At 39.0% G+C, this 14,570-nt stretch overlaps 1 protein-coding gene across 1 annotated transcript in view; it reads left to right on the top strand.

The window, feature by feature from the left end:
• Nucleotides 1–14,570, top strand: part of APC (APC regulator of WNT signaling pathway) — a 78,970-nt gene that overhangs the window by 43,371 nt on the left and 21,029 nt on the right. Inside the window, exons 9-10 of the mRNA XM_063295331.1 lie at nt 7,375–7,479; nt 12,715–12,813. Coding sequence (XP_063151401.1) covers nt 7,375–7,479; nt 12,715–12,813 — 204 coding nt within the window. The remainder of the gene's footprint in view (nt 1–7,374; nt 7,480–12,714; nt 12,814–14,570) is intronic.

The following is a 14,570-nucleotide window of genomic DNA, read 5'->3' as shown; positions in this document are numbered from 1 at the left end:
CACTTGTTTTGAGCTCAGAATACTTCAGAACCAATTGAAATCTATTCTGGTAGATTTAAACTCCAAACCTATTTTGAGTTTGAAAGATTTTGAGTTTGAAATGTTTTGCCATCTGTATTATGTTGAGAAGAGAAGGAGTCAGAGAAGTTTATTTAAAGCATGTATATCCTGTCTTTCTTCTTTAATATGATATATTCAGTGCAACTAATGGCATGATCATGTAATACATCAATAGTCATACAAAACAGTTGCCTTTCACTTAAAGCAACATGCAAGTATTCCTTGGGTTACGACCCTAATTGGGACTGGAATTTCTGTTGCTAAGTGAAGTGGTCATTAAGCAGATCATCACATGACTGCACTGCTTAGTGATGGTAGTCCCGGCAGTCCAGGTAGTGGTCATTAGGCCAGGACTGCACCATTGTTAGGCCAAGTCCTCATGCTTTTCCTGCCCTGTGCGGACTGCCTCTGCTTTAACTCCCTCCACCTGCCTATCTACCCCCCATCTCTGCCATTTTGGCTGCAGAGCACAGCCAAAATGCACAGCACGGCTGAGATGAAGGGGCCACTGTATTCTGCCGCCACCCCCAGCTGACCTTTATCGTCATTTTAACCTTCCCTCCCGCCCAGCCCAATCTGGGTGATGCAGCCTCTCCTACTGTTAGCCTTATGCAGTAGACCAGACAGGAAACATGGCCAGATAAGCTAATTCTACTTTATTGTAAAGCTACATTAACAGAATCTTGCAAGCCTGAAAGTACAGTTTTCCCACTGTCCCCTTTACAGCCCAATAACTTAGGGAGGGTCCCTCCTGAGTCTTTTGCTCCACCCACTGTGCAACTGTGGGCTATGCTCCCTCTTATCTGACCACTCCCTAGGCAGCATCTCTTCACCCGGTCTCCCAAGGTCATTCCCACATGCCATTACACATACGGCCAAGGCCCTATAAAGCCTCTCCTGCCCATCCCAGCCAACTCGGTCAAACTTCACCATGGGGACTGCAAGCAGTGGCAGTCATGGACTGTGCGGTGCCTTTGCATGTAGGAACTCCCCAAGCAGAGTTCCCAGCACATGCCGAGACCAGAGAACAGTGGGTTGCAAAGGCAGAACTACAACCACGGTTGTACCAAAAGTCTCCACACGTACCCCAGGCTGCCTGGTTACCACTCGCTCCTGCCTTGCCTCTATGGCGCAAAGGCCGGAAAGCCACCCCAAAAGCAGCAACGAGCCCCAATGGGGACTTGCATTTTGGCAGCAGCTCTTTGCAGGAAGAAGCAGAACCAGGAGGAGAAGCAGAAGCAGCTGCAGGCAGCAGGTTGTACCAGGACTTTTGCACCGGGGTGCTGGGCGGGTCCAGGGTGGGCTGGTGCAAATCTCTCCCCGCAGGACAGGCACTTCAGTATGATCCCTGGCTGGTGGCAGGCTGAGATAGCTGAAGTGGGGCAGGCCCACCAGAAGCCTGGTGGCTGGGAGGCAGTGGCAGAGGTGATCCCAGTGGAAGGGAGGCGAGATGAAGATGACAGCAAAGGTCAGCTGGGGTGGCAGCAGCAGAATACAGCAGCCTTTTCATCTTGGCCATGCTGTGCAGGGCAGACTAAAGGGCAGAGATGGGGGGAGATAGGCAGGTGCGGGGAGTTGAAATGGCATACATTTATGACCATTGCAGCATTCCATGCAGGAGAACATGACCGCAGGATGCTGTGACAGTCATAAATGCAAGCCAGTTCACATAGGGCAGGAGACCATGGCCACGGGATGCTGCAATGGTCGTAAATGCGGGACAGTTGCAAAGCACCCCAATTTTGATCATGTGACTGTGGGGACACTGCAATGGCAGCAACTTTGAGGACCCATTGTAAGTCATAACTTTGAATGGTCACTGAACGAATGGATGTCACCGGAGGACTACCTGTAGACCTTAGGCATTCGTAAGAGAATAAGGAGGAAGATTGCCCCAAATTAAGTTTGAATCGTAAGAGAATGTAACTTTGGGAAGTTTAAAGAATTTCCCATTGCACATCTTTCTTCAAGAGCCTCTGATCTGTCCTGTCCCAAACTGCTCATGAAGTCTCTGTTATTTATTGTTCTACGAATATTCATATAATATGTTTTTTAGATTTTTTAAAATAAAGCAGTGATTTCATTTTTGTTCCAAAAGCAAGTATCAGATTATTAAATCTCATTATCCTTCATGTAGTTTGATGACCTCTTAAGCAAAACATGATGCCCAGTCATTTATATTATTTGTTGAAAGAGATATTTACAGGCTTTTCCTGCAATGTCAATGATGGGTCAACCTTTTACCTGCTTTCTAAGGTTTTAAAAAAAGTTTATTAGTTGAATAGTGGCTACATATTTCGGATTCATTTTTTTATTCCCCTTTCTCCCACTGTTTATAATTAACTTTATAAAACAATTGACATTTTAAACATTTCTGGTGTTTAGATGTAGACACCTGATAGCAGTAGATACACTAGGAGTTAGGGAGTCCAGGAAAACCTGCTTGGAATCTCAAGGCAAAACAAAACCCTCTTTGAGAAATGAAGATTCTCAATGGTCACGTAATGTTGAAGATGAATGTTAAGGATTCTGGAATGGGGAAACCATAATTCTTATCAGCAATATTTCATACTATAATATTTTGTTGTAGTTCCACTTCTAGAATAGAAAATGACTCTTCATATCATGTGAATTTGACTGTGCGTGCTAGGATTTACATGATGTTGAGTTGGAAAAAAACTTTCAGATTTTGTATTCTTTATCTTAGTTCTTTGGATGCCAACTCTGTAAAGTTTCAAGTCAAACTCTGCTTCTGGTGATTTCATGTAATTTTCTTGGCAACAATATAGAACCAGTTTGCTGTTGCTTTCTTCAGAATGTTTTTTCTTTTTCTTTTACTTACCAATCAAGCATATATTCCTGACATTTCATGGTGGTTTCCCATCCAAGTACTAGCCAGGCCCAACTTTGCTTAGCTTTTTGAGATCAGTCTAACTTGACTAGTTAAAGGTAGCATAAACCGTGACTTCTGTGTCCTAGACTTTTAGGCACCAGTGTTGGTTTAAAATCAGGGAAATCCTGGGTTCTCAAAACCTTTATCTGCAAACTTTAGCAGGGGATAATACCTGATTTCAGTAGAAAAAAAATTAAATTTTAGTGTTGGAAGAAACCAAGATTTTTTTTAACACCAAGGAACACTATTTTATGATGAAGCAGAACAGTGATGAGATTTTTTTAAAGCATCAAGACAGTTGTAACTAAACATGAAAGCTGCCAGCTTTTGATAAATCCAATATCAACTCCTGTGTAAGTTCAAATCCTGATCTATCAGGGTACAATCTCATGGGAGGCCTTCACCTATATAAAAAGGCTTTCCTGGTGCAAATATTGTTGCTGAACATCAGTATATCTTTCAAGAGTAGATACCAGCTTGACTTTGAAAGCTGTTTCTGTGGTAATTTTTAACCTATTTTATACCTCAGAATAGGGCTAAAGAAAAGAAAGAAGCAGGAAGTAAGAACAAAAGGGGAAGGGAAGGGAGAAAAGCAGGTCTGTATAAGAAGGCCAGACTTCCACAATAATCAGCATGTTGAAAACCTCAAAGCCAACAACACTTAGTACCTTAAAGCAATCAAAGCTGTGTTGTGGTTTATACTCTTCATGTTGAGTTCTCGAAGTTCCTCAGAAAGGAGCAGTAACATGTGGCCAGCCAAACAATAGTAGGGCTACCATATATGAAGTGCAAACCTCTGGATAGTCACTAGATGGGAGCAAAGCTAAACAGAAAATATAAACCTTTTGCTGCCATCCAATAGTTGTTCCTATTTTTGCAGCCCAAAATGCAGCGCAGCTGTTGGAGAAGTGGGGAGGGTTACCCTTCCAAGCCTCATCCCAGACAAAAGGCAAGTGTGAGAAAGAGCAGATCACTTTTCTTTCAGTTCCTACAGTGGTGGCAATTACAGACAGCTTCTCTGGGTTGGGGACATGGGGGAGTGGAGTATCGTGGGATAGATGAGCATGGTAGGAGGTACATGGGAGCGAAACAGAGCAGAGAGTGAAAAGAGAGGAGCAGAAAACAGTGGCAAAGAATATAACATGGAGGGAAGGAAGCAATCAGAGAGAAGATTAGGGTGTGGATGGCAGAAATGGTGGGATGGGTGGTAAGAGGAAGAAGTATGGTATGATGAAACAACAGGCCGTGGTGCAGAATGAAGACTAATATAGAGATAGTAGGGAGGGGGACAAGCAGAAAAGTAGAAAGGGCTGTAAATCCAGTAAGTAATCCAGGCTGAGCAGTGGTCTATTCCAGGGAAATTGCATGAGCTGCACCTTTTCCCATTTTGTACTCTCAGCACAGTGTTTTCCTATTTTTCCCATGTCCCTGGCTGCTGTGCGTTTTCTTTAATGTTCTTTGCCATTACTCTTACACTTTTCTGTCACAATTGCAGCTTCTTTGTCCACCTTTCAATATTCCCATACTCTCTAGTTTGGAATAGTGTTTCTGTGGTAGTCAAGGCTGATAACCCATAACAGACCAAATCTTTTCCACACCTGAAGAAATTAATTGCTTCTTCACAGTTTCAGAATGAAATGGTTACTACATGTTTGCCTGATTCTTGTAGTGAAGTGCAAATGGCGCCTGAATATATTTGTATGATGCACGAGGACTTTAGTAGTCTTGTTGGGTAAGACTCTTTTTGCCATAAGGTGACTCTATGGTACAACTGAATAGCTAAGTTTCCTTTTATGATAATATTTCATTGCAAAAAGACAGTTTCCTGAACGCTTACTTGACTGGCATACCATTCATATAATTAGTGAATTGGGAAGAATAAATTAGAACACTTCCATGTACTGATTGTGAGCTAGGTAATGAATTATTCCTGTTAAATATACAGGTGAGAACATTAAAGAGAGTAGGTGTGTTTTCACCCTATGGAACGTGCAGTCAGAATAAAAGACCAGTATAAAAACATAGTTAGCATACTTAAATCATAGGGAAGAGAACTTGGGTGGTTGTAGGAAGAGATATGAGACATTATGAAAACTGGACAAATCATTCACAAAAGTTTAAAGAGGAAAAGATCTAAGTGTCTTTCAGTGTCTATCAAAATAAGGAAAGATGGAGAATGAAAATATGGATAACTAGAAGAATATACGTGGAGGAAGAGCCTCACAACAGTCTACATGAGCCCTTCCTTCCTTTTTACTTTTCCTCTGGGACTGTGGTGCAGCCAGATTAGCCAGACCTATCTTCCGCTCCAGCTACTAAAGGAGACACTTTTTGGATTTGGAAGCAGGTATTTTGGGAGGGGACTCTAGTAGGTGTGCATCAGAGAGGGAGAAAGGAAAGCATTGTGAAGAAGAATTGGAATTGGACTGAAGAAACAAGCTGCCTGTGGTTTGTGCACATGAGAAGAAGGGGTACAGTTTTAATGTTAGGCACTGGGGTGGTGATTGAAGACACTGAAGAAGAACAGCAACTGCAAGGTTGGAGCCCAGCAGTAGAACAAGAGTTGGAAATAACAACCAAGCCACAGTATCAGTAGCCAACCTGTACTGGTAGCAAATTTTCTCCCACCCAGCAAGACACTGAGAGCTGCCAAAATCCCAATGGCAGCTCAGGCCAGCGACTTGGCTAGAAAACAGCAGCCAGCAACCAGGCCACCCCCATCTGTGATGGCTAGGAGTTTGGGTGAGGTGAAGAGAACAGTTGCACTCCACAGCTGCGAGCAGCCAAGGACACAAGGCTAACTAGAAAGGTGTTGGCAATTCAAGCCTGGTTACAAAAGAAAGGGGGGAGAGGCAAGGAAAAAAACCTTACAGAAACCACAGATACAGATATAGAAATTTATAGAAACCTATAGAAATATAGTACATAGAGATAAGATACAGAAATGTAAGATATAGAAGTATATGGAAATAAGCCAGAGATAGAGATAAATAAAAGACATAGAAATAAAGCATAGCTATTGGAATAAACATATATTCTCTTTTTTTTTTTTTACAATAAACCCCTGCAACAAAATGAGATAAAATTAATTTCTTATCTGTGGTCGGCACCATGTTCCCCAAAGAATCTGTAACCAAATGCAGATTTTAAACTTTAAACAAGAAAGGACAAGAAAATATCAACTGATAGACAACTATAACCCCCCCCCCCAAAAAGGTGGGAGAGTGGAGATCTTTAAAAGAAGATAAGTGAAATTACAGGAAAATTTGCATGAATACTCAAGAATAAACAAAAGTGATCCAATAGAGCAAATAAAGGGAGATGGAATTATTACTGAAATCCTTTAGAAACAGAGTTCTAACATGACAGAATGATTTATAGAGAGGTTAGCAACCACAATTGGGACCTGCAACTTGGTCATTAAGTGAATTAAGTGGGAAATCACGTGACTGTGACTCTGCTTATGATTTTACTTCAGCTTCCCTTTCCTCCACTCCCCTGCCCTTTGGAATGCTCACCCTGGTATTGGGATAATTAGCAAGAAGGGAATTAATGTTTATATTTACATTCATTGGAGAGGAAGGGATTACAAGAGAGTAAGCAGGCACACAATGGGGAAAGCCCATCGAAAAGAATGTGCTGGCACCGTTTGCCTAGCGTTCTTGGGGCTGGGAATCTTTTAAAATCCTGTTTTATAGAGATGTCCCCATAAAATATGCATAAATAGCTCTGAGCAGTAAAATGGTTCTATATGCTGTTCTATATTTGAGTCAGTTTTTTAAAAATAATATTGCCTTTATAAGTAAAGAACCTATAAACCTTTTTTTCTATTTACAAATTTGCTTTTTCGGGGAAAAATGTATAGTTTTATATGTCTAGGAGATTAAGCTAGGGACAACACATTTAAATGTATTTGCTGTTATGATGGATGCTTCAATATAAGTCATCCTATAACTAAAATGTTAAAAAATGCGTTTTAAACTGAAGTTCTGTGTACATTTTGTATTATTCATGCAAATGTTAATTTATTTGATTGTAATATTTTGACTGCTTTAGTTGTAGCCTCCAGTAAATGCATAGATTGTGTGACATAGCAGGGAGATAGTTGCTTGTTCTAATTCTGTTACATTTCTGAAAGTGATGTGAGCACAGCTGGTGGAAGATGGTGTCTTGTATCTCACAGCAGATCCTTTGTCTTCTAGAGCTATAATCCTCAGAGGGCATGCTTCGCTTTCATCCTACAGTTTTGCTAAGGCAGCCAGTCTCGAGTGCTAATTATTGAGGCTAGGGATTATAAAATACAAAGTGCACTTCAGTGGCATGTAAAGCTATAGCATTGATTCGTTCAGTTTTTAAAAGGTTTTGCATGATAAAGTGTATTTGATCTCTATGCATGATGCCAGAAATTCTTGCATTAACAGAGAGCAGCTCCAAGCAAGCATGGTGCAAGTTCACATGAAGCTGAGAGGCAAAATGAATGTCAAGGAGCAGCTGAAATCATTGTGGCAACTGCTGGCAGTAGCCAGGTAAGGCTATAAATTGTGCTTAAAAATACAGTGCTTTTGTGGGTTGGAGGTGGTAATTCTGTAACAGTAGCTGTGCGTGCATGAATTTGTTCATTTTTGTTAAATCAGAAAGCTAGTGTGCCACTGGAAGGGATGAATGTTCATTAATCTGCTACAAAAGATTTTTTCTAAACTGCAATGCTTTAATATTCCACATTATAATGGTACAATTCTTGTTCAAAGAGCTATTATGCATATATTTGAAGGAAATATCAAATCATTTTGTCATTTTTAATATGGGTATGTGAGTGAAAGGAATATTCTTTTAAACTGTAGAATGGTAACGAAGTATGATTTTGAACTAGAAGTTATAAATCATTTGTTTTTCTCAAAGGTGGTATTTTGTAAACAGAATAGTTCCATCATGTTGGAAGAGGATATATTTTTCAAAAATGTTTACTGTGTGGTTGTACACTATGCATTAAACTGGATGTAGTCCATCCCTACCTTTATACATGGCAGGGATTATCTTCTAATTTAATATAAACGTGCATTTTGCTTTCAGGAGCCCTTTATCATATATGCTTTGGAATCTCTACATTAATAACTGTAATTATTGTAATTATTAGTTTTCAAAAGTCAAATTTATCTGTAAAATTGTTTAAATCCCTTTAAGATACATACATACATATCTACAGTTAATTTTGTTTAATGTTATTAAGACTTCCTAGTATTATGTAGCAGACAGGGCTAAAATGTATTTTATTTTATTCTTTTTCTCTGCTGTTTTGGAATAACAGAGATCTAGTATTAAATCGTAATGAAAACGATTTAAAAGGGGGGGGGGAAGCTGTTTTGACAGGAGGACATCTTATTGTAAATAACCATGACCACACTATTTAGCTTTTTTTTTTTTTTGCTTTATCACATTTTGTTTTGATTATCTGTGAGATATACTGAAATCTAAATGTGTATCAAACCAGCGAATGAATTTTAATAAGAAAAGTTCCATCATAACATGTTCAAGTAACAGAATTTCAAGGCAAGAATTTTTAGTTTTTTGTTTTATAGTTTCTATAGAACATAAAATTAGAAATGAGGTTGCTTAAAATGAGGTGTGATAAAAACAACTGGACTAGAAAAACATAAAAAGTATTTGCAAGTTAGAGCAGGTAATAGTGGTCAGAAGATAGCAAAAATAAGATTACATGAAAGAAGGGCATCAATACATAGTAATTTAGTTATTTATTTGTATAGCCTTGCATGCCACCTCAATTTTGAGGTCACTGTAATGGTTAAAAATGGGCTTCCTGGGCCTGTTCAGAGTGCTGGTTATCATCAACAGTGACACATATGCTGTAGCACTGGGATACCTCCTTCCCAAAATTATCCAGTCTAACCACCTTGAGAGGGCCTGTTAAGAATCCTCCTGCAGGTCTAAAAAAGAAACAGGAAAAGCTAAAATAGTGCAGGAATAAGCAAAAAAGCATATCAGATCATTGGCTTCTGTCCTTTTCCAGCACAGATATAAAAGTACATAAAAGTTAATCTCTTACTATTAATTAAACATTTAGTAACATTGTATCTCTAAAATCAAACCATTCAACAATTAATAATTTAAAAAAAAATTAAAAAAAATAATCCTCCTTGCAGGAAGTGCTTAGAACTTGGATTAGATGGCAAGCCTTCTGCGTAGTGACCTCTTAACCTAGCATTTGTTTCCCTGGAGGAATATGCAACCCTCTTTCCTCCTCATATTTCTCAAATCAATGAAAAGATTCCACCATGTTTGGCCATAGTTGATTGATTATGGCCATTCCATCTTGGCATGTTTTGTTTTTACTTTTAATATTTTCTGTTTTTCTACCTTTGTTGTACTCTGCCCAGAATCTTACAATTGGGGCAGTCTACAACTATTGTAAATAAAGAAATCCATAGCTTTTCTATAGTTCAAAACCATACAAAATCAGTCAAAAAATAAAAGCAAAATAATCTGTTGTGACATCAGATACAATCATCACTTCCCATATAACAGCTAATTCAACCACAGCATAATAAAACTTTATTCCTGGAAGGCTATGTGGAAAAATAGTGTTTTAACTGCCTTCCTGAATATTAATGTAATATAAATGAGCTTTGATCACTTTTATTATATAATTGATATGAATACTAGTTCTGTCTTCGGTGGCTCAGATCCAGAGAAATGCAGAAATAGATAGCGGCTTTCTCCCTTCCTCCAGCAGTCATTCTTTAGCTCCTTAGACACTCAGAAATCAAAGCTTCTGCCCAGGAAAGATTTGAGCAATTCTTCCTTTCTGTTAAGTTATCTGTAGCAAACTACCCCACTTCAAGAGGATCCCCTGGAGTAATGTGGGGTCCTTCTTAGACTTGACTTAACTTTCTTGGCAGAGTACAGAAGGTGCTTGCCATTGGCTTCTTCCAGAATATTTTTCAGCCTGCTACTTTTGGGATTTCCTGGTCCTAGTAGAAGTTGTTGATAAAACAAAAAAGGTGACTGGAGTCCTGTGTGATCGTCGGATGCCCCTACGCCTCAAGTCAAAGGTCTCCAGAACGGTAGTGTACCCAGTCGCCCTCTATGGATCGGAGTGCTGGCCAGCGACAGCAAAGCACGAGCAGGCCCTGCACATGATGGAAATGCGAATGCTCCGATGGTGCCTTGGACTAATGCAATTCGACCACGCCATGAATGACAATGTCTGATGATGACTGGGAGTCACGCCAATTGTGGCAAAACTGCAGGAAGGAAGCTTAGATGGTATGGACACGTTGTACGCGGCAAAGAAGACTTGGTGGCGAGAATAGCCATGCGTCTGGACCCTGGTGGCTGGTGACCCCATGGTAGACCCAAGAAACGGTGGATGGACTGCATTAAGGAGGACATGGAATGTGTGAATGTCACCCCTGAAGATGCCTTGGATCAAGTCAAATGGAGACGGATATGCCGAGAAGGGGACCCTGCCATAGGGCGGGAATAACTGTCCTAACAGTCAGGAATCATGCTGAGACGAGGAATAGGTCTCTAGTGTTTATTGCTGCTACATAAGACAGAAAATCCTAACAAACTGAAGAAGCATGGGAAAAACCCAGACAGATAAACCGCAAAAGTTAAGGCGGGTCTGATCTGTGTCTCTTTGAATGGCTGCTTAATTCCTCAGTGCTACACATCCGCTTTACAGCCTGGATAGAGGCCCCCTCCTGCTCGCCATCAGTACTCATGACAATAATGCTAGGAAGAAGAAGTTGTTGATAAAAACAGTTCAGCTGGAGTTGGGCCTTTTAACAGATACTACTCTATTATAATACATATAATACCCATCATGCAATTCCTTTTCAGGTCAATCAAAGTTTATGTAAACAGAAATTTATGCAAAGCAAGTTTGATGATAATTGTTTTGATATCAAAATCCATGGATATTCCCATTGTGCCTGGAAAGTTTCAGCTTATGCAGATTTCCTCATTACTTCTGCGGTATAAAATAGCTATGCACTTGCAAAGCTCATAACACTATTTTACCTGATGCTCTTATAATCACTACCTTCTATTATTTAATGGACCCTTTTCTTTTTATTTATGCAACCAATACTGATGCCTTTTCATGTTAGTATTTCTTTCTTTGTTTTTATTTCATTGATGCTGCTTTTTTGTCCTGCATATAACCAGTTCCACCTATCCATGTGACTCTTGAAGTCAACTATGCTACCTTGCATTCCAGAATAGTTGCCCCTCTGGGAGCTTTGTTATTCCCACCCACTCAGTAAAAAGGTGGATGGATTCAGTTACAAAGGTGATGGGTGCGCTGCTGGAAGATCTGAAGGACCAGGTTAGGGACAGATAGTCATGGAGAAAATCTGTGTGGTTGCTAAGAGTCAACACTGAATTGATGGCACATAATCAAACAATCAGTCAATTGAAAATAAAATCCTGTGAAAAGACCTGGTTTTGTATAAGTGGGAAACTTTATTTTTTTTCCCCACATTATGCTGACTTGTTATTATAACATACTGAGTAAAAATCTCAAAAATACTGAGATATGAGCTTCAGTGCAAGAACTGCAGTGGAAGGTTATACATTGCTGGCACTTGACTGTAAGGACTGCCTATTCTAAAACACCATCAGATTCATAAACAGGATCATAAAGATATCTGATTTATCAAAGAATAGTATGCAGGATCACAAAGAAAGCTGAGAATGGGAAAAGCGTGCCAAATGCAAACTAAAAACCCTCGGTACAAATGAGATCCCTCCCCCCGTAGAATCTTCCCAGGCTCACAATCCCAGGTGCTCCTAACGGCTTCTGGCGGTCTGTGAGAAAAGTCCTTGAACAGAGCACGTAACCCAAACACATTCCATTGAAATGACCCCAGATACAGAGCTTGGCACACGGTTTCACAGCAGCTCCCTCCCAAACAGAAACACGCGTCAGCACCATGGCATGTGAAACGTTACGATGTACAGTGCACATTGAAACAGTGAACATGACATTGACTCCATTTCATTTGGCACACATACTGTATATCAGAATTATTCTTCCAAATGTTGGAAAGGGTGTCAAAAAAAGGGGCCTTAACTTCATTTGTGGTGGTCATGCGATAAAAGTATAACCTTTTGATGAAAATTTTTTGTGGTGTTAAGTACCATTATTAAACAAAGAATTGAATGCTTCCTAGATTTAAGCTTACTGCATTTATTTACAGGACCAAATCTCAAGCTTAAAAATAAGGAGCTTATTACCTATTTAGTATTAGCAGCTAAAATAATAATTGCCCAACATTGAAAAACTCTAGATAACGTAACAGTTGTGATATGGATTAACAAGGCCTCTTCATTTGCTAACTTTGAAAAAAATCACAGGTAATGTTAAAACAATGAAACATTAGAAGCAGGAACCACAATTCTATCAAATTTGGATGGATTTTATAGTTTATCTCAATAGCAATAGACTATAATATGGTAATATTTTACATATATGGCAAATTTGTACGTGTATAGTACCTGGCTCTTTACTTACTTTTTAGTAGATTTTTTGTGTTTTCTATATCTTTTTTCTCTATGCATCTTGGATTTATGTTATTTAGTTACTTGATAATGTTTGTTAATCATAGTTAATAAAATATATATACAAAAATAATGAGGTATTTACTGAGTTGACTTCTTAGTTTACTGTAACAGTAAGTTCCACATTTGTACAGTGCTAATATTTTAACTCCCTTGACACCTGTTTCTTAAACTTACAGGGTTCAGCTGCTCGAATGGACCATGAAACATCCAGTGTTACGAGTTCTAATAGTAATTATTCTGTTCCTCGAAGACTGACAAGTCACTTGGGTACCAAGGTAACCAAAGTTTTCTGTAGATTTGCTAATCCTACATTTTATAATTAAAATATATTTTATATCCATATTAGCCTATCTGAATTTATAATCAGTAATGGAGACTCTAGTCCCTATTCTGTTTAATGAATTAAGAGAAATCGGTGTAAAAGTTAAAGAGTCATCTATCTGGTTTATACGGCTGCTTTTAAATTAATAAAATTTGGATACTGCTTTTTAAAAATGTGTAATGTTTTGTGTTTAGTATTATTTACAACATTCATGAAATTTGGGATTTTAAGAATATTACTGCAATCATTTAATAGCTACAGAAGAAATACAAAAACCTGAATATTTAAAAAAAACACTATGCTAAAATTCAGGATGAAATGTATAGATAGAGAAAATGAGACAACATCTATCTCTGATGAAATAGCCTGAAGAGAGCCATAATTAATATATAACTCCAGAAATGCACACCTGTTATATGGAGTTAGTGGTCAATTTTTTTTTTACTGTTGATTTTCAGGTCTAATGCTATCTGTATTAATATTTTAACATACATCCTGAAAGAAGTTGAGTGAGTCATCAGATTATGCATAACTTCTGCTAATGCTGGATTCTTTAGACAAGAGAGAGGCAAGCTGATACCATCCAGATGTTTTAGATTTCAATTTGCGTATTTGCTATCTAAAATTTGCATATTCTACTATAGTCGGTGTAATGAAATTTGCTGTTCCATGCAGTTGTAAGTTTTAAACCTGTTATGTGCATACTAATAATTTTTCTCATCTTAAAGTTATTCAGCTGTGATCCCTAATAGTAGGGGAAAAAAGAATCCCTTGGCAGAGTATCATTTTACCTAGAATCATAAAGTTAGAAGAGGCAATTTAGCCCACTGAGTCCAATCCCCTGTTTGGTACAGGCATTCAGATTGATAGTATCTCAACAGATGGCTATTTAGTCTGCTTGAACACATCCAATAAAAGAGAATCCATACCACTTCTCTGCGTATGTGATACTACCATCAGACTGTTTTTACTGTTAGGAATTCAGTGTGCTTTCTTGTCATTGTAACCCATTATTTTGGAGAAAATACCTTGATCTTCTTCTGTATAATGTTCTTTGAGAAATTTGAAGAAGGCTATCCTGCATTATTCCCAATTCCTTCAAGATTTCTTCATTGTGCTTAGTTTCTGAACTCCTGTTTGTCCTCATTGCCCTTCTTTAAACCTGTTCCAGTTTATCTGATTCTTTAAAGTGTGGTAGTAAAGGTAAAGGTAAAGGTTTCCCTTGATGTAAAGTCCAGTCGTGTCCGACTCTAGGGGGCGGTGCTCATCTCCATTTCTAAGCCTTGGAGCCGGCGTTGTCATAGACACTTCCGGGTCATGTGGCCAGCATGACGACTCGGAATGCCGTTACCTTCCCGCCGAAGCGGTACCTATTGATCTACTCACATTTGCATGTTTTCGAACTGCTAGGTGAGCAGGAACTGGGACTAGCAACGGGAGCTCACCCCGCCGCGCGGTTTCGAACCGCCGACCTTCCGATCGGCAGCTCAGCAGTTTAACCCGCAGCGCCACCGCGTTGTGTGTGGTAGCCAGAACTAAATACAATATTCAAGGAGGGGGCTGACCAATAGAAAAGGAAGAGAAAATATTTCTGTCATTTGTATTTGCATTTGTATTATTTGCATTTCTTGACAATCACATTACACTGCTGATTCATATTCAGTTTGCAGTCAACTACTTATTGCAAGATCCTTTTTACAAATACTATTA

This window comes from Candoia aspera, chromosome 2, assembly GCF_035149785.1.
Source record: "Candoia aspera isolate rCanAsp1 chromosome 2, rCanAsp1.hap2, whole genome shotgun sequence".
In the NCBI taxonomy this organism is placed as follows: Eukaryota; Metazoa; Chordata; class Lepidosauria; order Squamata; family Boidae; genus Candoia; species Candoia aspera.
This window is presented reverse-complemented; position numbering and strand designations above follow the sequence as displayed.